The 26,174-nt window shown below is 44.5% G+C and overlaps 1 protein-coding gene across 1 annotated transcript in view; it reads right to left on the reverse strand.

The window, feature by feature from the left end:
• CNTNAP4 (contactin associated protein like 4) overlaps positions 1–26,174 on the reverse strand; it is a 1,044,358-nt gene that overhangs the window by 231,422 nt on the left and 786,762 nt on the right. The window contains exon 14 of the mRNA XM_029616960.1: positions 21,382–21,579. Within this exon, the coding sequence (XP_029472820.1) occupies positions 21,382–21,579 (198 nt within the window). The remainder of the gene's footprint in view (positions 1–21,381; positions 21,580–26,174) is intronic.

A 26,174-nucleotide genomic window follows, 5' to 3' on the forward strand; every position in this document is an offset into this window, starting at 1 on the left:
GTTATAAAATCCAGGGTCGGCGCGGAAGGGGGTGCACAATTGTGCAACTTGCATGCGCCGAGCCACGTAGCCTTCCTCCGTTCCCTCCGAGGCCGCTCTGAAATTGGAGCGGCCTCAGAGGGAACTTTCCTTCCACCTCCCCCATCTTCCCTTCCCTTCCCCTATCTAACCCGCCCCCCAGCCCTATCTAAAACTTCCCCTTGACCTTTATCGTCGAAGTTACACCTGCCTCTGGGCAGGCGTAAATTGCGTGCGCCGGCTGACTGCCGGCGCGCCATCCCTTGGTAAGGCCGCAAAGGAGGAGGCCTCAGCCCTGCCCCCAGAATGCCCTCAGACCGGCGCCTTGCCCACGACCCCGCCCCCGGAACGCCCATTTTTCGAAGCCGCTGGACATACATGTGTCCCGGGGCTTGCGCGCGCCACCGAGCCTATGCAAGATAGGCTCGGTGTGCGCAGGGGCAGGCAGGGCCAGGTTTTTGGGGTAACGCACATATGTTCCCTGCGTAACCCTTTGACAAATCTGCCCCTAAGGCTTTTCATCATTTACAAATAAAGCATCATTTCAGAGCACATTACGATTGCAATACCACCCAGGTGGTATATGTGATTATATGCCCCTGTCAGAAAATCTATGTTGGACAGACAAAATTGGCTATTAAAGCTAGGATTATCCAACACAAAAGCTGTATTAGGACGAAGCGCTTAGAATCACCATTAGTAAAGCATTGGATTGAACGGAACCACATCGTGGAGGATTTGCGGTTTTTTTGCCATCCAAAATGTTATTTTGCCTAGAGGGGGAGATGTGTCTTTAATGCTTCGTAGGTTAGAGCAGAGATTTATATATCAGTGGTGCACAGTTATCCCGGCAGGTTTAAATATTACAATAGAATGGGAGGCATTCTTTTAGGGTATTGATGGGTTTACATTGGGTATATTATGTAGAAGTACTGGACAGAATGGATAAAGAAGGAATAGAGTAAGATATAAGGAAGAAATGGTGTGAGCTTAGGGATGGGGGGAAGTCCTGGGGATGGAAATATTATGATGGGCTGAGGAGGGTTCTGAGAGGTATGATGCATTTGACCTGACAGTGATAATTTGTGGTGTGAATATTTGTTCTGGGAGATGAAGTGGAAAATGATGTTTATGGAATACTAGGGCTTTAAAAGTTAAAAAATAAAAGTCTGGTTAAGGGTGGGAATTTTTGTTTGATTTGAGGGCCCCGGATGATGTGGAAGTGATTACGTTCACGAGTAAGATGGAACATTGACTACCCGTATGTAATTAGGTGGGGGTTAAATTCTACAGCGCAGCCGCGGCATTTTATGCCTCCCGCTGAAGAATTGAGGCAGTCAGTAATGGCGCCATTATTATGTGACGGCGAAGCTTTTGAGAAATAGAAATGGGTAAGCTCTGTGCGATGGGTTCTCTTTCTCTTTGAAATGTGAATTGAGATGTAGAATGTTCCAAGAAGTTGATTAGAGGTGTTTTTTTAATTTGTTGAGGCAGTGGACTACGTGTTACAATGTGGATGTGAAAAGGAGAGAATTCAGAAATTTTAAACTGTAACAGTGAGTAACATCTAGGAAAGTGATACTTGATGTAAGTAGGCTGACTTGTTTTGATTATAACAAGTGGGGATCTTGAGGGTATGTGTATTAAGATAACTTATGATGTGTAATATGTTTATATATTTTTAAGATGTCAGAAATGTTGAAACTCCCCCTGATGAAGCCATTGGGCTGGTGAAGCATTGAGGCCTCCATGTTGGGGTGTGTCAACTCATGAAGATCTGCTAGACAGCTGCGTGAGCACAAAATATTTGAGAGAACGATTGGGAGTGATTATCATGTTTTGGAATTACAGCTAAAAAACATGGACATTTGAGATCTTATTGGGATATGATGGGTATAATCTTGCTGTTAGAAAAACTCTCTAAGAAATAATATGTGCTGAAGTGGTGAATTTTTTGTAATCACTAGTGTGTTGATTTTTACAAGGATTTTGTAGAACAATTTGTGGGGTGATTTTAAATATGTGGTTGTGAAGCAATATGAAGTAATAAAAAAGAAAATATAAAGAATTTGTATGTACCCTCATATATGATTTTATATTGAAATTTGGGGAGGATCTTGTGTAAAGAATAACTGTTCTGTCTGGTGGTGAGATATATATATATATTAGAGATGTGAATCGTGTCCTCGATCGTCTTAACGATCGATTTCGGCTGGGAGGGGGAGGGAATCGTATTGTTGCCGTTTGGGTGTTTAAAGTATCGTGAAAATCATGAGCCGGCACACTAAAACCCCCTAAAACCCACCCCTGACCCTTTAAATTAAATCCCCCACCCTCCCGAACCCCCCCCAAATGCCTTAAATTACCTGGGGGTCCAGCGGCGGTCCGGAACGGTAGTGGTCCGGAACGGCCTCCTGCAATTGAATCGTGTTGTCTTCAGCCGGCGCCATTTTTCAAAATGGCGGCGCAAAATGGCGGCGGCCATAGACCAACACGATTCGACTGCAGGAGGTCGTTCCGGACCCCCGCTGGACTTTTGGCAAGTCTTGTGGGGGTCAGGAGGCCCCCCCAAGCTGGCCAAAAGTCCCTGGAGGTCCAGCGGGGGTCCGGAAAATGATCTCCTGCCGCGAATCGTTTTCCGTACGGAAAATGGCACCGGCAGGAGATCGACTGCAGGAGGTTGTTCAGCGGGGGTTCCGGACCCCCGCTGAATGACCTCCTGCAGTCGCTCTCCGTACGGAAAACGATTCGCAGCAGGAGATCGTTTTCCGGACCCCAGCTGGACCCCCAGGGACTTTTGGCCAGCTTGGGGGGGCCTCCTGACCCCCACAAGACTTGCCAAAAGTCCAGCAGGGGTCCGGAATGACCTCCTGCAGTCGAATCGTGTTGGTCTATGGCCGCCGCCATTTTGCGGCCGCCATTTTGAAAAATGGCGCCGGCTGAAGACAACACGATTCAATTGCAGGAGGCCGTTCCGGACCGCTGCCGTTCTGGACCGCCGCTGGACCCCCAAGTAATTTAAGGCATTGGGGGTGGTTTCGGGAGGGTGGGGGATTTAATTTAAAGGGTCGGGGTGGGTTTTAGGGGGTTTTAGTGTGCCGGTTTTCCTGCCCTTCCCCTTCCCCCGATTTACGATTTTTTGACGATAAATCGGGGGAATTGGTATTGTATTGTGGCCCTAACGATTTTTGACGATTTAAAATATATCGGACGATATTTTAAATCGTCAAAAAACGATTCACATCCCTAATATATATACACACACACACACATATATATATATACACACAGACACACATATATATATACACACACACAGTGTGTGTATATATATATATGTGTGTTTAGGGAGAGAGAGTGTTCATGCCTGGTCCCAGCCCATCGCACAGTTTACATCCGGCCTTGGCTAAACTCCACAGTTCCACTTTCTTTTTGTTTAAAAATTAAGTCCTGGAAAGAACTATAATGCAGCAGACTGGATGCCACTTTTACATTTTCTATCATCAGTTATTATGTTACCCTGCCAGGAGAAGAAACAATGTTGACCTGGTCAGTGCAAGAATATGTATCCTTGACTCAACACAAGGAAACTCCTAATGCCCACACATACTGGTTTTAATAATTTAGGCCTTGATTTACTGAGGTTTCTTCCCATTAACACAGAACAGAATAAAGGCCTTACAAAATCATATTCTTAAACAGGACAATTGGCCTGGACTTAGAAAGAAAGTATGTGACCTTTTGCTTAGAATAATGTACTAGAAGCCAGAACTGAATTCAAATCTACTTCTGCCACTGACACTCATTATGGCCTTGGGTTTGTTATTTTGTTTTCTTTTGCCAGGTACCTACTTGGAGTATACATTTTCCAGGTCAGGGACTCATTGTACTCATACATAAGTTTAGTTATGCAGCCTTTAGAGTACTTTATGAGGACTGTATCCAAATGCAGGGCTGAATATCTGTTGGTCTGCCATTATGTGTGCTCTTTTGTTCTGCTCCCTAATGGCCTACATTCTACTGTTAACCCTAAGATCTCTATTTAGTATGCACTGCATTCAACTAGCTGCATCCTTAACAAATTGGAAAATGATAGAAACAAGGGGGAATGAATAACTGAGCTCCTGATAGATGCAGATTTCCTTGGTTTAATTAACATTTCTGTGATTGTTCTTTCCGTAATAAAACATGTCTTTTGCTTTTTACTAGAGATGTGTAGATGAAATATTTATTTATTTATTTATTTGCTTACTTACAAGATTTCTTACCTGCTTTTCCAGGGTTCAGGGTGGGGTACAATAAACATCCACAATGGATCAGACAAACAAATACAATATTAAAATGTGCTGGTACATGTAGTTCAATCAAGAACAGCCACAAAAATATTGTATATAAAAATAAGCAATCAAGATTATAAGCCTTTTGAAATAAGGCTTATATTTTTTGTTTCAATTTTTGTTTTGGGTGTTTTTTTGTTTCTTTTAATTTTTCATTTCAGTTTGGTGCATTTTTTAAATTAAAATCTATATTTCTCTTGTCATTCTTTGTATCTGGGTCTCCCAATGACCATCTTAAAAGCTCTACAAACTGTTCACAAGTCTGCTGCTTGTGTTCTAACAGGATCACGTGCGAACAATCATATTTTACTGGTTCTTCATTCTTTGTATTGATTGCCAGTCGCAGGTGAAATGTAAGATCTTAGTGTTGATTCACAAGGCTTTAAGTTGTAATGTTCCACATTCCTTAACACTTTGTTAAAAATCTACAAACCTCCTAGTCCTTTAAGGTCTAATGGGCAGCATCAGCTAGGTATTCCTTACCCACAGAATAGTGGCTTATTTGAAACACGATCCAACATGGCTGCTTATCTGAAGCACAGCTGGACCTCAACTATGGAATTCACTCCCCCAAGCATTGAGAACCAAGATTTCTCTTCAGTCACTCGGGGAGCATATGAAAGCTTTCTTTTTTAATCAAGCATTTGGGCAATAAGCCAGTTGATTAATGATTTGAAATGGGAAGTTATAAGGGGCTGCTCATTATTTCCTCTTGTTTTTATATCATGCAGTAAAAACATGAAAGGTGGAATGAAATAAAATGAAAAAAGATAAATTATGGCGCCGGCCATACGGCCGACGCCATTTTGCAATACGGCAATACGATTCGAGTGCAGGAGGTCGCTTCCAGACCCCTGCTGGACTTTTGGCAAGTTTTGTGGGGGTCAGGAGGCCCCCCCAAGCTGGCCAAAAGTCCCTGGGGGTCCAGCGGGGGTCTGGGAGCGATCTCCTGCGCTCGTGACGTCGGGGGACAGGAACCAAAATGGTGCCAGCGCTACCTTTGCCCTGTCATATGACAGGGCAAAGGTAGCGCTGGTGCCATTTCTATTAACGCACCCGTGGCCCGAGAGTGGAAGATCACACCGGGACCCCCCCACTGGACCCCAGGTAATTTAAGACATTTCGGGAGGGTTCGGGATGGTGGGGGATTTATTTTAAAGGGTCGGCGTGGGTTTTAGGGTTGTTTTAGTGTGCCGGTTTTCCAGCCCTCCCCCTTCCCCCGATTTACGATTTTTGACGATAAATCGGGGGAATTCCTATTGTATATTGCCTCTAACAATTTTTGATGATTTAAAATATATCGGATGATATTTTAAACTGTCAAAAACCGATTCACATCCCTAGTGTGGAGTGGTCCAATGAATACCTTCTCTAGGCGTAGCTTGTGCTGGCAATCCTGTAGTGGTCCACAGCGCGGGGTAGGCCAAATGCCGCTGATATAGTTGCACAAGACAAGAGGGATTCGGTAGTGGCCCGCAAGCGGGGTAACCCAAGAATCCATGCCACGATGGTAATGTACTCATACCGGTACTGTAGAAGCAGATGGAGAACAGGCATCTAGGATTATTGGAACAGTAACAGCCGGAGTCATCTGAGGACGATGCAGGAACTCACTGAAAAAGAGAGAGCATGAGAATGGCTCTCCGAGGACCGGATAGCCCTGAGTGCAGCAAGGCCCCCAAGGAGCGGGTACCTAAGTCACCCAGAAGTCAGTGAGGTGAAGTCCCCGTGAGGCAGAACTAGCAGGATGAGATTTCTTGCTAGCTCGTCTTCCATGAAGTCAACTGAGTTTAAGTATGGTAGGCAGATGAGTCCTTAGGTGGTGACACCCCTGAGGTTCCTGCCATGAGGTGTTTAAGAAGGGTGCAGGCACCTGCATGTGTGCCTTAGGGAACCCCAGATGTAAGATGGCTGCCGGGAGCACCCACTCCATCCTGGGCACGCCATTAGGGTCGGCGTGTGGAAGTGGGGGCCGCCATTCTGCCCAGACTCGGAGCTGCATAGAGAAAGGAGGTTAGCAGCAAAGGTCACAGCTGCCTATGACCGACGGGCACAACAGTACCCCCCTTCTTAGGGCCCCTCCCAGGGGGTTTTGGCTTCCTAGGATGAGCAAGGTTGAAGCTTTGTAGCATCTCTTTGTCCAGTATGTTGGCAGCAGGTTCCCAGCTGTTTTCTTCTGGTCCGTATCCTTCCCAGGAAATGAGGTACTTCCAGTGCTTTCCTTTTTTACGAACATCCAATATATCATCCACCTTGTACATGATGTCATCTTCAGCATTGAGGGGTTGTGGATCAGGAGACTTCTGAGAAAACCTAGATAGAATAAGTAGTTTCAGGAGTGAAACGTGGAAAGTGTTGTGTATTTTCATTGAGGGTGGCAACCTCAAGCTGTAAGTCAAAGATCCCAAACGTCAGAGGACGGTGAAGGGTCCAATGTATCGCGGAGCGAATCGAACCAAAGGTAGCTTGAGTCGGATATATTTGGTACTGAGTCATACCTTATCTCCTGGCTTAAATTGAGGAGCCGCTTGATGATGAGAATCATAGAATCTTTTTACTCATTGTCCAGCCTTATGTAGAAGCTCCTTGGTCTGAGTCCAGAATTGATGAATCGCATCAGCCATAGCTTGGGCAGCTGGAGACATACCAGTCAATGGTATGGGAAGTGGTGGAAGTGGCTGGCGGCCTACACAATCTGAAATGGCGAGGAACCTGTGGCGGATGCCAGGTGTGAATTCAAGGTGAATTCAGCTCTGCCCAATCACTGCCTAGAGTTAACATAGGCGCGGATGAATTGCTTAAGAATCTTGTTCATTCTCTCCGTTTGTCCATTAGATTGCGGGTGGTATGCAGACGTCAAATCCAGAGAAATATTGAACTTTTGACACAGTGCCCTCCAGAACTTGGCAGCGAACTGGACTCCTCTGTCCAATATAATATGTTTCGGCATCCCATGTAAGTGAAAAATATGCTGCACAAAGAGCTTGGCTAACTCTGCGGCAGATGGCATTCCCGGTAGAGCAACAAAGTGTGCCATTTTCGAGAACCAGTCCACGGTAACCCATATCATATTGTTGCCACTAGAAGGAGGTAGATTGACCACAAAGTCAGTTGCAATATGTATCTAGAGTTCATCAGGAATGAGCAAAGGTTGGAGCAGACCCCATGGACGACCGGAAGGAGACTTTTTCCTGGCACAGGAGGTGTAGGAGATTCTACGTATGCTTGTACGTCTTTTCTCATAGAGGGCCACCAATAGTATCACTGTAAGGTAGCAAGGGTATGGGCTTGTCCTGGGTGGCCTGCTAACTTAGAGTCGTGAGCCCAATTCAACAGCTTCTTCCTTAGATATGGTGGAACCACCGTTTTACCTGCGGCAACCGAATGGGTAGTGGCCAGCATTAATTTCTCAGGGTGATGTGACATGGTTTGTCGGGGACATCATCAGGAGTGAAGGACTGGGAGAGAGCGTCTGCCCGAACATTCTTCTCAGCAGGATGATATTTGAGCAGGAAGTTGAACCTGTTAAAAAACTGTGACCATCTAGCTTGGCGATGATTGAGCCTCTGAGCATGTCTAAGATATTCCAGATTCTTGTGGTCAGTGAACACAGTTATCTGATGTTGGGCACCTTCTAACCAGAGACGCCACTCTTCAAATGCTAGCTTGATGGCAAGCAGTTCCTTATCGCCGATGCCATAATTCCTCTCTGCTGGTGTGAAGCATCTCGAGAAGAACAAGCAGGGATGTAGAATGAGTGTATCACTGTGCTGGCTAAGTACGGCCCCAATGCCGACGTCTGAGGCATCCACCTCGACGATGAACAGCTTGAGAGGATCAGGGTGGCGTGAACATGGTTTCTGGAGAAAGGCCCTTTTGAGAAGTTGGAATGCGGAGATGGCCTCTGGAGACCAGTTTAAAGGGTTAGCCCCTTTTTTTGTCATAGCGGTGAGGGGAGCAGTCAAGGTAGAGTAGTCTTTGATAAAGGAGCAATAATAATTTGTAAAGCCAAGAAAGCGGCATAGAGCCTTGATACCAGTGGGATGAGGAGTCTTGTATGCTTCTCGTCTTCTGGGGTTCCATATGAAACCCCTTACTAGACATGATGTGCCCAAGGAATGGAACAGACTCTTGATGAAAGGCACACTTTTCGAGCTTGGCATACAGGCTGTTATCCCGAAGCCACTGTAAAACAGTAATGACATCCTCTTGGTGGGTTTGCACATCATGGAAAAAATGAGGATGTCATCTAGGTAAATGACCACACATTGATACAGTAGATCATGCAAAATGTCGTTCATCATGTTTTGAAATATGGCTGGGGCATTACAGAGGCCAAAAGGCATTATCAAATATTCAAAGTGGCCATCGCGAGTATTAAAGGCTGTTTTCCACTCATCACCATGGCAGATACGAATGAGATTGTAGGGGCCTTTTAGATACAATTTGGTCAAAATCTTCGCCCCCCTGGAGCCGATCAAATAATTCTAAATTAATGGTAAGGGACCGGTCTTTGATGGTGATCTCGTTCAGACCTCTGAAGTCAATGCAAGGGTGAAGGGATCCATGCTTCTTGCTGACAAAAAAAGAATCCAGCTCCTGCCGGAGATTTGGAGGGTCTAATAAACCCTTTCTGCAGATTTTCTTGGATATAAGCCGACACTCTTCTTCTGGGTGGCTCGGAATTGGGCTTTAAATTGATTGCAGTCAAAGGGTCTGTGTGGTGGAAGTACATCTGCAGCTTGCTTTGAGAATACATCTTGAAAGGAAGTGTACTATGGTGGTAGACCAGGAGGAGTGGACGTACATACATGGCAGTGCAGTTATTTTTTTTAAACATCTGTTATGGCAGTCAGGACCCCATTGAGATAGCTCCATAGATGACCAATTAAATTGAGGAGAGTGCTCTTGTAGCCAGGGTATGCCAAGCACTACAGGATGGATGGTCTTTTCGAGAACCAGGAACGTGATGGTTTCTATATGCAAGGATCCCATGCAGAGGCAGACAGGCTGTGTGGTGATCATAACTTCTCCAGGCAAGGGTTTGCCATGAATGGATGAGAGGAGGAGCGGTGTGGGTACTGGCTCAGTAGGAAGACGTAGGTGTTCAACTAATCTTTTGAGAATAAAGTTCCCACCTGCACCTGAGTCGACCAGGGCTTGAGTGGCAAATTCGAGAGGCCCAGAGAAGATGGAAACAGGAAGAGTAAGTGGAGGAGAAGGAGCAGTTAGATCTAGGAAGAGTCCTCCAGCGGATCCTAGGTCTGCGTGTTTCCCAGACAGATAGGGCAGGTTTGAACTGTATGGCCGGTCTTCCCGCAATACATGCACAGGCCCATCGTTTTACGAAAGTGCCTCTCTTTGGCTGTCAGATGACTATGATCTAATTGCATAGGTTTACCTCCTTCTTCAGGGATAGGTGCAACCTGGACTGGAGTGGGTGGCAGATTTCATGAACGGATATCACTGGATACATGTTTTTTCAGAGGTTTTACCTCAGTTGAGCGTTGCGTGTATGGTGGTCAATTCGTCCAGCAAGGTCCATCAGTGAGCCCTGTTTGATGTAAACCGACCTGATATGGTATTCAACCTTGAAGATCGGTATAGAAAAATGTTAAATAAATAAATAAATAAACTCCTGGGTGGCAAGTTCATCTTTTATGCGGGAATTGAGTCCTCATAGAAATATAGCTCTTAGGCAACCTGAATTCCACAGGAATTCAGAAGACAGGGTCTTAAATTCAATCATGTAGTCCGGGAATGATTTGGTTCCCTGTTGTAGATACAGGAGTGCTGAACTGGCAATAGACTGGCGAGCAGGGTCATCATAAACTAACTTAAAGAGAGCCAGAAACCCAGGCAAGTCATTTAGGATAGGGTCATTGCGCTCCCAAAGGGTTGAAGCCCAAGCCAGGGCTTTCCCATCTAACAGGGATAAAATGTAAGTAATCTTGGTAATAGCAGTAGGAAAGTAAGCTGGTTGTAGAGCAAAATGCATACAGCATTGATTGAGGAAGCCCCTACACAGCAGGGAGTCTCCTGTTAAACGCATGGGGGCTGGTAGAGGAACTATAGTTCGCCCGGTAATCACCGGGGGTGATGCATTCTCGCTGGAAGTAGAATCCTTCAGTCTGGAATTCAGCTGAATAAAGGCGGTAGACAACATGTCGAGAGATCTCTGTTGCTCGGTGATCCGTTGGGCCAGGCCAGCAATGGCCTGCAAGGCTGAGAGCTGAGCCGGGTCCATGGAGTTAGCAATCTGTTATGTTCTCTGTGTCTTGAATTAGTAGTGGGCCCTTGGGTCATGGAGAGTGAAGACTCCACCCACAGGGAGGAGCCCTGTGGGCACTCACCACAACAGGCGTGGTCTCTGCAGTGATGGACAACAGAAGAAATAACTTTATTATACAGCAATGTAGATCCGAAGAACGAAGCAAAAAAGAGTCAGTACTGTAGCTGGTCAGTCCAGTAGTAATCCGCAGTGCGGAGTGGTCCGGTGAATACCTTCTCTAGGCTTAGCTTGTGCTGGCAAACCCGGTGGTGGTCCACAGTGCGAGGTAGGCCGGAAGCCGTTGATATAGTTGCACAAGAAAAGAGGGATCCGGTAGTGACCCGCAAGCGGGGTAACCCGAGAATCTGTTGCACGAAGGTAGTGTACTCACACCGGTACTGTAGAAGCAGATGGCGAACAGGCACCGAGGATGACTGGAACAGTAACAGCCGGAGTCTTCTGAGGACGATGCAGGAACTCACTTAAACAGAGAGAGACAGAGAATGGTTGTCCGAGGAGCAAATAGCCCTGACTGTGGCAAGGTCCCCGATGAGCATGTACCTAGGTCACCCAGAAGTCAGTGAGGCGAAGTTCCAGTGAGGCAGAACTAGCAGGACGAGACTCCTTGCTAACTCATCTTCCAAGAAGTCAGCTGAGTTTAAGTATGGTAGGTGGATAACGTCATGCGATGGGGAAACCCCTGAGGTGTCCGCCATGAGGCGTTTAAGAAGGGGGCAGGCATGCGCACGCGACATGCGTAACCCCGGATGTAAGATGGCTGCCAGGAGCACCCACGCCATCCCGGGCACACCATGAGGGTTGGCGTATGAAAGCGGAGGCCGCCATTCTGCCCAGACTCGGAGCTGCATAGGGAAAGCAGGTGAGCAACAAAGGTCGCAGCTGCCTGCGACCGATGGACGCAACAGATGCCACTGGCATTTTTCCTCAGAGCTCACCTTCTATTTTAATTCCATTACCAGCATCAGCCTCCAAGGATGTAGAGAAGAGATCATGGAAAAGATCCATAATCTGGAGGCACTTTTTGCACAGTGTATTCAATGCAGGAATGATATCAGTTGAGGGACGCAAGTGGGACTTCTGACAAATGGTGGTATGCAGCATCACCTGCAGAAGCAGCATCCACTAGTATTGGCATCAGGGGAGGTGACAGTACTAGTTTGGGGACTCATTCATCCACTCCAAGTAAAATCCAGAGGAAAGGGATTGAAAAGGGGAAGACCTTTCTACAAACTAATCCCACAGCCCCTTCCAGTACGATGGTGGAAGGCCAGCAGTCCCCAGCCATGCATCCAATTCAGCATCCCACCATAGATGAAATGGCAAGTGTTCCATAACACTGTCCCAAGGCAAGAGGCAATCAGCATCTAAAATAGTAATGAAGAACATCAGAGAAATAATTGCACTTGAAGACCATCCCCTGCAGGTAGTGCAGTACATGGGATTTAAGCATTTGCTGCATGTGTTAGCCCTCAATTACAAAGTAGACTATAGATTAAATTTATAATGAAGGTCATCCCCACCCTGTGCAACCAGGGCATAGACCTATACAGGCACAGCTGGCTAAGGCTGAGGCAATTAGCATACATATCACCAATATCTGGACCAGCACGAATGCTACGCACTCTTGACTCTCAATTATGGCATACTGGTGGGACTTGGCTGAGGCAGAGGCTAGCAGAAGATCTACTGGGGACAGAGAATTAGGATGCAGGTAGGCTTTACTGCACACCCAATTGATGCATAGACCCCATACCTTTTGAAAGATGGCATCAAGTGAGGGCACACTGTAAGTTTGCTCCTGAATCTTCTCTATATTTTTCTTGTTTGCTAATGGTTAGATAGAAGGGAAGGCTGTGGGGAGTTCCACCTATTCACCTTCAAGGCCCCTCCATGAGGTAATCAATGCTTATGGAACATTTTTAATCTTCAATTTTTGTTGTCACTGCAGATGGGGAAGCATTGCAGTGGCTTGAAATTGGCACATGCATCTTGCTTTGTCCCAATGATGGAACTGTTCCCTCCTCAACGTACTTGAGACTGGCATCACTGCCTGAATGCAGGCAGGAGTGGGCCAGCAGCATTCACAAATAGACTACTGAATAACATCAGGGAGATCATGTGGGATTTTGGGGCCCACTGCAAGTGGCCAGGAAGTTTCAAGTGAGGCTAGAATTTCCCCTTTGACTAGTGGAGCAGGCAGTTTATCAGCAGCTGTTTTTTTCTAGTGTCCCTTTGAGAGAACAGTCTCTAAATTGGGCCTACTTCCAGGTCCTCTCATTCTTCATCCTAGCAATGGAAAGCCCAGCAGAAATTTCTGACACACTAACTCACTAAGCCCATCATGGTTATGGCCCCAATGTGATGGCATATAGAGAAAACAAATATGTAGACTGGTCACACCTAGCCAAGATAGCTCAGCACTATATTTCCTGTCTATCAAGCCATTTGGCCAGTGCATGTATCTTCTCAATGATGGGGACATCATGAGCCCTCATTGCTCAAAGCTGGTGCCAGAATTGATAGAAATCTGGTCTTTTTAAAAATCAATCTGCCTCTTCTTGAGTTACCAGAATTTCCATGCCAATGGAAAGATGACTAAAAGCACTTTGAAGGCCTTGCTGCCACACTGCCTACCTGCTATGCTCCAGATCTTACTGCCACTCTGCTTAACTGCCATGCCACAGATGTATCACATTAAGGGTCTTGTTGCTACTTGCCTACATGTAATGGCCCTTTTGTACCACCTTAGGAGTCTTGATGCTTCCGCTTTGCCTACTTGCCATGCCCCTGATATATCACCTTGCTGGTGTTGCTGCCACATGCCTACCTATTATGAGCCACTTTTGGAGCATTTCTGCTACTTTTCTGCCTATCCCCATGCCCCTTATATGCTAGCTGAGGGTTCTTACTGATATGGCTTTGCCTACCCACCATGCCCTTTGTTTACCACCTTAGGGGTTTCTCTACTACCGCTCTGTCTATGTACCATGGCTCAGATGTACCATTTTAGGGGACTTCCTGCCACATGCCTACCTGTTTTGTCCCAGATGTACTCTGTTAGGACAATTGCTTCCACTGCTTTTCCTGACCTGCAATTCCAGATGTACTGTCATAGGAATCTTGCTGCTACTGCTCTGCCTACCTACTATGCCCCAGATGTACCACATTAGAGGTCTTGCTGCCACATGTCTAACTGCCATGCTACAGATGAGCCATCTTAGGGGTCTTTCTCCTGCCTGGCTGCCATGCCTATTATGTAGTGAACTAGTATGGGAGATTTGGTGCCTCAAGTTGTTTTGTATTTGTGTCTCAGCCTAGTTCTCCCTCCCTGTTTCTTTGTTGTTTAAATTGATGTATTTTCTCCCCAGAAAAAAATTTGAAAAAAGAAAAAAATATATATGTTTCTTCTCCCACTAGTTCTCTTATGTTTCTTTTTCTTTTATTGTGCTTCTCTATAATCCTGGCCTAGTTCTTCTATCTTGTTTCTTTCTTAGTTACACGGGAGTGTTTTGTTCCCAGAAACAAAAATGTAAAAAAAAAGACATAAATAAAAAAGTTTCTCCTACCACCTCATCTCTTTTCTGATTCTCTACCATACTCTTTTGTTGTACATCTTTAGGATCCCAACCTAGTTTTTCCACTATTATCGTTTTTCTTGGTGTGTTGTTCCCCAAAACCCTCAGTCAGATGGAGGAAATAGAGGCTGAAGGGGAAAAATGCACAGGAGAATTATTTTACCTATTCTGAATGTGGTCAAATTTTTAATTAGAAGAGAGAACGAATGCAACAGCCTAAAATCAACAAAAGAAATAGCCTGTGTTCAGCTACGGAATATGAGAAAATCTTTCTTAATAAAGCAAACCTCACAAATTACTAGGAAAGCTACACTGATGAGGGACTATTTACATGTTCTAATTGTGACAAAAAGTAAATATCAGAAAGTATATTTCACAAGAAACTAAATATTCCACCCAGCATCAAGATCAATTTCAAATTGAAAAGGTAATAAAATCTTTTGCTACAAATGACATATCCTTCTTGTTTTTTCACTAAATCTGACAAGGGTCAAGTGTTTCAACAGGAAGACAGACACCTCCCATGTCACTCTGCCTTGCTACAATACCCCTTATCCTATACCTTGGGGGTACCTCTACCACTCAGCCTTGCTGCCATACCCCAGTATCTATACTTTGAGGACTTATTCTCACTTTTGGGGACTGTTTTTCTCCTCTCATGGTACCTTGGTATGTTGATGCCATTTTTTGTTCTCTTTTGTCCCTTTGTTGATGTCTTGGGGTTTTTCCTGCTAATTTAACTACTCTCCCCCCCCCCCTTTATGGTGCCTTAGAATATTGATTCCACTCTTGGTGCTACTGATGCCATTGGTTGGCCCCTGTCACATGGTAGGAGCACAAGATGGCACCGGCTGTCCATTGCTCCTACCATGTGACGGGCCGACCAATGGCACCAGTAGCCCCTGTGATATAGTAAGGGCAAAGGCTATTGGCGCCATTTTGAATACCGGCAGCCAACGGCCCGAGTGCAGGAGATTGCTCCAGGACCCCTGCTGGACCACCAGGGACTTTTGGCAAGTCTTGGAGGGGTCATAAGCAATGGTGCTCCTACCAAGTGACAGGGGCCTACCAATGGCACCGGTAGCCCCTGTGACAAAGTAAGGGCAAAGGCTATCTGCGCCATTTTGAATACCGGCAGCCGACGGCCTGAGTGCAGGAGATCGCTCCAGGAACCACGCTGGACCACCAGTGACTTTTGGCAAGTCTTGGGGGGTGGGGGGTCAGGAGGGTGGGAGTTTTATTCGATAATGATACATTGCATTCGTGGGGGTTCGCCATACGTTTCGGAACCCCACGAATGCAACGAATAGGGACATATATGTTGCGGATTATGCATTCATTCAAAACGAATGCACATCCCTAGTAATTAGGACCCTTCATTTAATACAGCTTTCTGATATACAATATTAATTTTTCACTTGGAGACAGACTGTGCAGAAAATGTGAACTTATGAAAAATTGAAAATTAATTATAAGGGTATTGTGTTTAGGGATGTGCTATTGTTTAGGATGAATTAGGAAATTTCAATAAAATTTCCTAATTTGTCCTGTTTCGGGGACCCCGAAACCTGAACAAATGTTTCCCAAAATTTTGGGAAAAATTTGTTTACGGGTTAGTGAATGCTAACCTGAAATTTGGGTCCCCCTGAATTTCAAAGCCCAAACCGTGGAAAATACAGTATTTCCCGCAGTGGGCCAAAAACATCCCTAATTGTGTTATGTTTTGCTATGTATGTATGTGTTTCTGAACATTCTACCAGTACCCTTATCCACTTCCTCATTACATCCCACTTAGACTACTGCAAACAGCTGCTGACAGAACCATCTCTCTTCACATCAGTCTATCAAAAATTCAGCTGCATGTCGTATCTTTATCAATATCATAGCACCGATATAATCCCACTTCTCAAATCACTACATTGGCTCCCTATAGGTTTTAACACATAATTCAAACTCCTCTTACTTACCACAAAAGTCTTCACTCTGCAGTTCCTCACTACATCTCCTCTCTTACCTCTCCCTATACTCTTCTTTGTAAACTCTGCTCATCAGGATAAGTTATTCCATTCTATGCCCTTCTTCTCTTCTACCAACTCTCACATTTGTGCTTTTTATTTTTCTGTACTATACTCTTGGAATGGATTTCTTGAATTGGTATGTTATGCTCCCTTTCTTGCTTTATTCAAATCTAGTCTCAAAACCCACCTTTTTGAAGATGCATTTAAATGTTAACTCTTGATTATTACACTCATAATCTTATTAATTTAACCATTTTCTTAATGAAAGCAGTTCCTAAAGTCTCTTTTGCCCTATATGTTTGTCTTGATTAGATTGTAAACTCTACTATTGAGCAGGAACTGCCTCTATTTGTACAGCAAGTATACATTGAGTAGTGCTATAGAAAGGATAGATAGTAGTAATAGTAGTAGTATTGTGTGTTTGTATTTATATGGATAGTTGTTTGTGGGTCGGTGTATGTTATGTACTTATATGTGTGTATGTTTGAGTGAATGCATATTTTGTGAATTTGTGAATATGTGTATGACTGTATGTTTATTTGTATTTTACATTTATTTGTGTGGTAGGAATCCCTGCAAAGGTCTGAAATGGTTAATTGCAATTATAACTGAAAAATAAATGAAATGCAGAAGACTGAATAGTCAGAATCAAAGTTTACTGATTGGTTAAAACCTTCAGCAGGGGAGCTGAGCGAGGAGGAGAGACGCACCGTGAGACCCTGTGCGCGCTGAAAGCTACCCGGCTGAGAGGGACGCGGCTTCAGAGGAGAAGGAGGTCAGCCCCGCCTACCAGTGACGACACCTAAAGCGCCGCCGATCCCTTTTTAAACTAGGGGACAGCGGAGAAAGGTGGGAGCTGAGCGAGGAGGAGAGACGCGCCGTGAGACCCTGTGCGCGCTGAAAGCTACCCGGCTGAGAGGGACGCGGCTTCAGAGGAGAAGGAGGTCAGCCCCGCCTACCAGTGACGACACCTAAAGCGCCGCCGATCCCTATTTAAACTAGGGGACAGTGGAGAAAGGCGGGAGCTGAGCGAGGAGGAGAGACGCGCCGTGAGACCCTGTGCGCGCTGAAAGCTACCCGGCTGAGAGGGACGTGGCTTCAGAGGAGAAGGAGGTCAGCCCCGCCTACCAGTGACGACACCTAAAGCGCCGCCGATCCCTATTTAAACTAGGGGACAGTGGAGAAAGGCGGGAGCTGAGCGAGGAGGAGAGACGCGCCGTGACACCCTGTGTGCACTGAAAGCTACTCGGCTGAGAGGGACGCGGCTTCAGAGGAGAAGGAGGTCAGCCCCGCCTACCAGTGACGACACCTAAAGCGCCGCCGATCCCTATTTAAATTAGGGGACAGCGGCGCGCCGAAGCCGCGCGCCAAAGGGGCGCGCCCCTGGGCGATTTTTTGCTTCCCTTATTGCTGTTTGGATTATTGAATAGACGTTTTATTGGATTAAAACCCTGAATGGGAAAGAAAAGGAAGGCAAAGATGGCGGTCTCCACACCTACGAGGACAAAGGTAATAGGTCCGATGGATCAGCACCTCATCAGAAGGGTAAGCCAGACAACAAGAGATGTCATTCCAGACATCTCTTTCTCCTCAGGTACTCCCAGCAGTCCCGCCGAAAATCAGTTACCCGTTATAACCTCAAGGAATGATGGAGCACAAAGGGAAGTTAGCTCCTCTTCACTGGTAGTAACTTCACCAGACTTGAGGGTTCAATCGTCAGGGATACAAGATGGGATTTTATCGACAAATGAATTGCCTAAATTTGAATTGTCAGAAGATGTGTTACCACCTGAAAACATCTCCCTGACTGATGTGTGGAAAGTGGTCACAAAAATGGAAAGGATGTTATCCTTTACCATAGCTCAATCCACCACTTTATCTGTTGAAACTAGGAAGAGTTTGGAGGATCACAGTAAAAAATTAGTGCTATTGGAAACCCAGAGTGTGACACATTCTGGCCAATTAATAACATTACAAGCAACTAGTGCTGCATCCATAAAGGACTCCTTAATGGTTCATAAAAAATTGGAGAGTTTTGAAAATGTCCTAAGAAAAAATAATTTAAGATTGTTAAATTTTCCATTATTAGATTAATATCGGCTTTAGAATTATTTAACAAATATGTTAGAAATTCTAGGAATTATGAAGGAATTAACCATATCTAAAATGTATTATTTGCCGTTTAAGAAAAGAGATACATCAACCCCAGAAGGGGGAATGGATGTTTTAGTTTCGGAAAGTCCTAATTTAACTGAATTTTTGGAGACCTCTATGGATAATATACAAACGAGAGCTACTCTATTAGTGACATTTAGTTTGGAGAATGAAAAAAATTTAGTAATGCAAAACTATTTTAAAAATAAAGATATTCTATTCTGTGGTCAAAAAATTCAAATATTTCCAGATGTCTCTAGAGAAACCCAGTTGAGATGGAAGCTATTTCTAAATTTGAGGCAGAGAGTGTTGTCCCTAGGGGCTACCTATTACCTCAAATTTCCATGTAAGTGCATAGTCACTTTCCAAAGAAATAAATTTATATTTTTGGATCCATCTCACCTGGAAACTTTCCTTGTTGATAAGGGTGGATAAGCAAATGACCACTTCCCATTACGGGATTAACTGAATAAAAGAATGGCTTTCTCCTAGTGATTCATAAGTGATATGATAATTTGCCTATTATAATTTCCTGTTAATAGCTCCCCTTTAAGTGGACTGGATTTTGAATTCCGAATGATAATTGAGAGGAAATGTATTTCTTTATTATTGTGGTTGATGTGAATCAATATTTCTTATTTTCATTTGCATTGTATAAATGTTTAAGAAATTTAATAAACTATAAATAAAAAAAAAACAAACCTTCAGCAAAGTATAAATGATATATCTTACTTGTTGAGTGGCACAGAGATGTCTCTAGTCACTGTGATATCTTCACCTTTGCACATAATAATTATGAATGTGCAAACAAAAAAATTATTTCAGCTCATGTTTTTATTTTCTGGGGGGAGGGGGGTATTATTTGGAGTTTTAGTTATTTTTTGGATTGTTTTAATGTTTAAATGTTGCCTGGACCGCAACACTGGATCCCCGGATCAGGAACATTTTTTACATTTTGGGGGTCTTGGTCAAGACCCTGGTATTAGGCCTGGTCTTCAGCCAAGACCCCAGTGTCATGCTTGGGCCTAGGCCGTGGTTCAAGCATCGGGTCATGATCTATGCCTAGGCTTAGGCCCAGACTCCAGTATCACACTCTGGCTTAGTCCGAAGCATTTGCTTTGGGTCTTGGCCTATTCCAAGGATGAATCTCCGCCTTCGGGTCTGGGTCTAGGCCCAACATATCAATTTTGTTTTCAAACAAAACACGCAAATCAACAACATTTTGTCAGATTATCATTCATTTTGTTTTGATAATGAGATGAAACAAAATAGTCTAATTTCCTATATCATTTATCCCGAATGCCCATTCCTTTTTATTACTACATTTAGTTGTATAAATTTTTATTAGTATTGCTTTCAGTCCTAAAAATTTGCATTTAATGTAAATCGCTTGTTTTCTGTTTTATTTGCTGCTACAATTAATTTTGCACTTACTGTCCCACTACTCCCATTGCTGGGCTCATCCCCTCCCCAAATTTGGGGAAGTGGATCTAACAAGGGTATTGTTAAGGACTCATTCTTTTGTCAGGACATCTAATAAAGCCAATGCCTTTTTTTTTTTTCTTCCAGTCAAGTAAATATATCATGGCGTTTATTGTTTCTGTGAAGGGGCTGGGTGAGGTTAGGTTGGTCATTGTTGCCTATATTATACAAAATGATACACATAAAATAATTTGAATGTAAGGCTGTTTGTGTCTCTCATGTCTTGCATAGCTTCCCCAGATCTTAGAAAACAAATTATTCTGCTATTTTTCAAATGCTTATCGCTGGGGCCCATGTCCTAAAAAGTACATAGATTAGAAACCATTATCATTACCATGTCATGTAACTGCTTAACATAAACAAGCTAACTTTTCACATGTCCAGCTATGTACTAAATAGAAATTTGTACCTGTGTTAAAGGTATTCTTTAGTATGTGATTTAAAAGTGATTAGTGCACTTGCTATGTGCTGTGCACCCTCAAAGGTGAATTTTAAAAGCCCTGAATGCACATTAATTAGAGGATGCATGAAAATGCCAGGCTGGCATGCACCAAGCAGATGTTAAAAGCCTCAAGGATATGAGCGTACCTCCCGCAGCGTGCACATCTTCAAAGTTTTCAAAAAGGGGATAGGCATGGGCATGGTGTGGATGGGGCAAGGGCATTCTGGGGCATGAACCAGAGATGTTCATGGAAATACTTACGCGCCTGGGCAAGCAACCAGATCCCCTGCTGTGGAAGTTTGTTTCTGGCATGGAGGATGTTTAAGTTAGAAAAGAAAGAAAAATAGGCAGATCTGCGGGGATTTTAAGGGTCAGGGCTAACGGGTGGGAGTGAAGGCTAATAAACTAGGAGGGTTTGGAGGACCTACCACCTGACTAGGTGAACTAGAGAAGAACTTGTTTAACTGGCAATGGTGTCGGCATGTGCCCCTTTTAAAATCACCCGATCTACGTGGTAGAAGTGGGATTTGTGTGCCCATGCGCACATGTACACGCAGAAAAGCTGTTTTGTAGCTTGCATGCATATGCGCACACAAGTTATGAAATAGCTGCATCCCTGGGCCCGGACCAACCATATGTGCAAATGTATGCCCATTCGCCGGTTTGAAAGTTACCGTCCCTGAACATAGGTCCCTCGGTTCCTAAAACACTTGTGCTTTGCTTTCTTTAGCCCTCATGTGGTTAAATATGAAACATCAGAAAAAAAAATCACTTAAATTGTTGAAGAGTTAAATTCTTCTGCTGCTTATTTATGATATTACATAGAGGAATTACAGAAGAGGGGTTGAAAGTAATTGTTACTTTTGATGAAACTCATTATAAGTTATATATCTTAAGTTGAAAAGCCAGGTTACAACTGTCAGAGCTGAAATCTGATTGGTAGGTAGAGAGAAATGAATTTCATAGTCAAGTAGCAAAATTCTATAACCTTGGCTTGACCTAACATCTAATGCATGAACAAACTGTAAATTGTGACATAATAGGATTTGTCTGTTTTACTTACCTTGCTTATTTAGAAGCCGTGACTTTTTGCACTTATAAGCAAGCTCCTGCTCACAGTGTTCTGCATGGTTAATTGTAGCCTGAAGCTGTTCGGTATTGGCTGCGTACTTGAAAAATGCACTGTGTGGATTCTCTCGATTAGAGCTTCTGACCCTAGTGAAGTCCATGTTGTCATGTTGCATTACTGTCCATGTCGTATCTTGCAGAGCACATGGAAAAATACAAGATATGAAATCATCATTTAAAGCATTATCCGGGTGAAAGAAATGCAGGTGAAAAATCAGCAAAGCTTGAGGTGACTTTCCTTTTTTTTTAAGCTTGTGTATGGAACAAAAGCAAAACATATTGAGTTACATGTTTGGAAGTCTTTGAACATTTGTGATACAATTGTCCTCCTTTTAAAAATGCATAGTAAATCAACATTAGTTTCATTAGTAATTTGAAAGAAAGAAGAGGTGAATAATGAAACACCTATTTTATAAGCAAGGGATGGTTTCTCTTAGTGCTTTCACAGAATAGGAGAAAACCATTTGAAAATAGTGAAGTCAGAGTAAACTAAGCTAAAAGCATTTATTCTTGTTGGTCGGGCACCCCAGAACATAATCCCAAAGGTCTGATCTGCTGTACTCTCATTCCCATTTTCCCTTCCCACAAAGAAAGGAATAGACATATCTGCAACAGTCAGTGGAATAAAAAGCCATAGCTGTATTTAACAGTAAATACGTATTATACACGATACAGTAAGCAGCACAAACGGTGTCAAAATCCGAAAACCTTACCAGCAAGGCGATATGTGCACAAATTTTAACACACCCATGCATTGCTTATGATCAACATGTAAAGATGTAGTTCACATGGCACACATCCAATCATTCCATATATGATGTTAAAGCTTGTCACCAGACAAAATCAGCATCATACAATAAATCTGAGGTCTATAATCAGAAGTTATGCAGCTAGGAAAGTTAGGCCGAATAAATATTTCTGGCAAATAAAGCCAGAATTTTCATCAGTGTGGTTGTGCCACTGAATATATCCAGATAATTTTGAGTTAGCCGGATAGGTTTATCTGGCTAACTTTAGACCTGCTTAATAGCAGGTCTAACTTATTTAACTTAGGGCCAGATACATTAAGGTTTTTCTCCATTTTGTGTCTAAGGGAAAAACTCTTAATAAATTAGGTACTTAGCTTGATAAGTGTGATTATCGCCATTTATCCAGCTGGCACATGCATGTTATAAAGTCTGGTGGCTGCACACACGTGTGTGCCAGATTTTACAATCTATGTACGCAGGGGAGGGTGAAAATTTGCAAATGATGCGCCGCAATGCAATAGGGCCATCCCCAGTTCCCTCCCAGTCCACCCCAATTAAGGAGCGAACTGGGAGGGAATTTCCCTAACCCCCTGCCTAAACTTCCTTCCCCTTCCCCTCTCTTCCCCGACCCCTATACTAACTATAAGTATTTTCTTTAGTTTGTTTATTTTGTAACTTACCTGCTTCTTTGTTCAGAAGTAAGTTACGTGAGTCGGTAGTCAGCCGGCACGCACTTCCCCGGAACAGCAACTAATGGCTACTGTCCCAGCCAGCTTCCATCCCACTCCATCCCACCCCTCCCCACCCAGGTCATGCCCCTTTTTTCAGGGCCGGGCACTTGTGCGTGTATCGGTGTTTTTGAACATAGCCGGGTCCTTTAGAAAATGCGCGCGATGCGTGCAAAGCCCAGCCATGCACATAAACATCAGAATTTACAGGTGCCGAGCTTTTAAAATTCAAGCTTTATTGAAGCAGGACCTAGGTTAGCTGGATATGTAGCCATGCCCTAGAATTCCCCCATTCCACCCACCACTAGATAAATAGTTATCTGCCTAAGTAGTAGCCTCTAAGAACATATGAACATAAGAACATAAGAAATTGCCATGCTGGGTCAGACCAAGGGTCCATCAAGCCCAGCATCCTGTTTCCAACAGAGGCCAAAACCAGGCCACAAGAACCTGGCAATTACCCAAACACTAAGAAGATCCCATGATACTGATGCCAGTAATAGCAGTGTCTATTCCCTAAGTAAATTTGATTACTAGCCGTTAATGGACTTCTCCAAGAACTTATCCAAACCTTTTTGGAACCCAGCTACACTAACTGCATTAACCACATCCTCTGGCAACAAATTCCAGAGCTTTATTGTGCGTTGAGTGAAAAAGAATTTTCTCCGATTAGTCTTAAATGTGCTACTTGCTAACTTCATGGAATGCCCCCTAGTCCTTCTATTATTCGAAAGTGTAAATAACCGATTCACATCTACTCATTCAAGACCTCTCATGATCTTAAAGACCTCTATCATATCCCCCTTCAGCTGTCTCTTCTCCAAGCTGAACAGCCCTAACCTCTTCAGCCTTTCCTCATATGGGAGCTGCTCCATCCCCTTTATCATTTTGGTTGCCCTTCTCTGTACCTTCTCCATCGCAACTATATCTTTTTTGAGATGTGGTGACCAAAATTGTACACAGTATTCAAGGTGTGGTCTCACCATGGAGCGATATAGAAGCATTATGGCATTTTCTGTTTTATTAACCATTCCTTTCCTAATAATTCCTAACATTGTTTGTTTTTTTGACTGCTGCAGCAAACTGAGCTGACGATTTTAAATTATTATCCACTATGATGCCTAGAACTTTTTCCTCGGTGGTAGCAACTAATATGGAACCTGACATCATGTAACTACAGCAAGAGTTATTTTCCCTATATGCAACACCTTGCACTTGTCCACATTAAATTTCATCTACCATTTGGATGCCCAATCTTCCAGTCTTGCAAGGTCCTCCTGTAATGTATCACAATCCGCTTGTGATTTAACTACTCTGAATAATTTTGTATCATCCGCAAATTTGATAACCTCACTTGTCGTATTCCTTTCCAGATCATTTATATATATATATTGAAAAGCACCGGTCCAAGTACAGATGTTACGCTTGGGCTCCGGACAGGAGTCGTGAACACCACCCAGCAGGGTGGCTCCAGGTGGAGAGAGACAGGAAGCTAGAAACAGTGTCTGGTTCCAGGCTGGGTCAGGGCAGGCAGCAAGTAGCAGTGTCTGGGTTCAGGCTGGGTCAGGGCAGGCGGCAAGTAGCAGTGTCTGGGTTCAGGCTGGGTCAGGGCAGGCGGCAAGTAGCAGTGTCTGGGTTCAGGCTGGGTCAGGGCAAGGCAGGTCAGAAGGCCCGTAGGCCACACTCACACAGAAGGCCCGTAGGCCACACACAGTAAGCAAGGCAAGGCAGAGAAGGCCCGTAGGCCACACACACACAGAAGGCCCGTAGGCCACACACCATAAGCAGGGCAAGGCAGGTCAGAAGGCCCGTAGGCCACACACACACAGAAGGCCCGTAGGCCACACACCGTAAGCAGGGCAAGGCAGAGAAGGCCCGTAGGCCACACACACACACAGAAGGCCCGTAGGCCACACACCGTAAGCAAGGCAAGGCAGAGAAGGCCGTAGGCCACACACACACAGAAGGCCCGTAGGCCACACACCGTAAGCAGGACAAGGCAGGTCAGAAGGCCCGTAGGCCACACACACACAGAAGGCCCGTAGGCCACACACCGTAAGCAGGGCAAGGCAGGTCAGAAGGCCCGTAGGCCACACACACACAGAAGGCCCGTAGGCCACACACCGTAAGCAGGGCAAGGCAGGTCAGAAGGCTCGTAGGCCACACACACACAGAAGGCCCGAAGGCCGCGCAAGGCAAGGCAAGGCAAGGCAAGGAATAAGGCCCGAAGGCCGCGCAAGGCAAGGAATAAGGCCCGAAGGCCCCGCAAGGCAAGGGAAGGTCCAGGGACCAAATGCACTGCAAGCAAGGAAGGCTAGAGCAGGGAGCCCAGGCGAGCTCGATGCCGAAGCACTGAGGGAACTGTCAGGCAGGGTTATAAGGGACAGCCCAGAACATAGAGAGGAGAAGGGAGATGGACTGGGCCTGTCAGGAGATCCAGCTCTAGAGGGACCCCTGGTGGTGAGGCGGTTGCACAGCAGCCATAGCCGTAGCACAGATCCCTGAGGCACTCCACTGTTTACCCTTTTCCACTGAGAAAATTGACCATTTAATCCTACTCTCTGTTTCCTGACTTTTAACCAGTTTGTAATCCACGAAAAGACATCGCCTCCTATCCCATGACTTTTTAGTTTTCTTAGAAGCCTCTCATGAGGGACTAAACATGGCCAAATATTTAAATACTGCCATTTAGCTGGATATGTCCAAACTCAGCTGGTAAGTCCAAAGTTAAGAACATAAGAACATAAGAAAATGCCATACTGGGTCAGACCAAGGGACCATCAAGCCCAGCATCCTGTTTCCAACAGTGGCCAATCCAGGCCATAAGAACCTGGCAAGTACCCAAAAACTAAGTCTATTCCATGTTACTGTTGCTAGTAATAGCAGTGGCTATTTTCTAAGTCAACTTAATTAATAACAGGTAATGGACTTCTCCTCCAAGAACTTATCCAATCCTTTTTTAAACACAGCTATACTAACTGCACTAACCACATCCTCTGGCAACAAATTCCAGAGTTTAATTGTGTGTTGAGTAAAAAAGAACTTTCTCCGATTAGTTTTAAATGTGCCACATGCTAACTTCATGGCGTGCCCCCTAGTCTTTCTGTTATCTGAAAGAGTAAATAACCGATTCACATCTACCCGTTCTAGACCTCTCATGATTTTAAATACCTCTATCATATTCCCCCTCAGTCGTCTCTTCTCCAAGCTGAAAAGTCCTAACCTCTTTTAATCTTTCCTCATAGGGGAGC

The sequence above is a fragment of the Rhinatrema bivittatum genome, chromosome 1 (assembly GCF_901001135.1).
Source record: "Rhinatrema bivittatum chromosome 1, aRhiBiv1.1, whole genome shotgun sequence".
NCBI lineage: Eukaryota > Metazoa > Chordata > Amphibia > Gymnophiona > Rhinatrematidae > Rhinatrema > Rhinatrema bivittatum.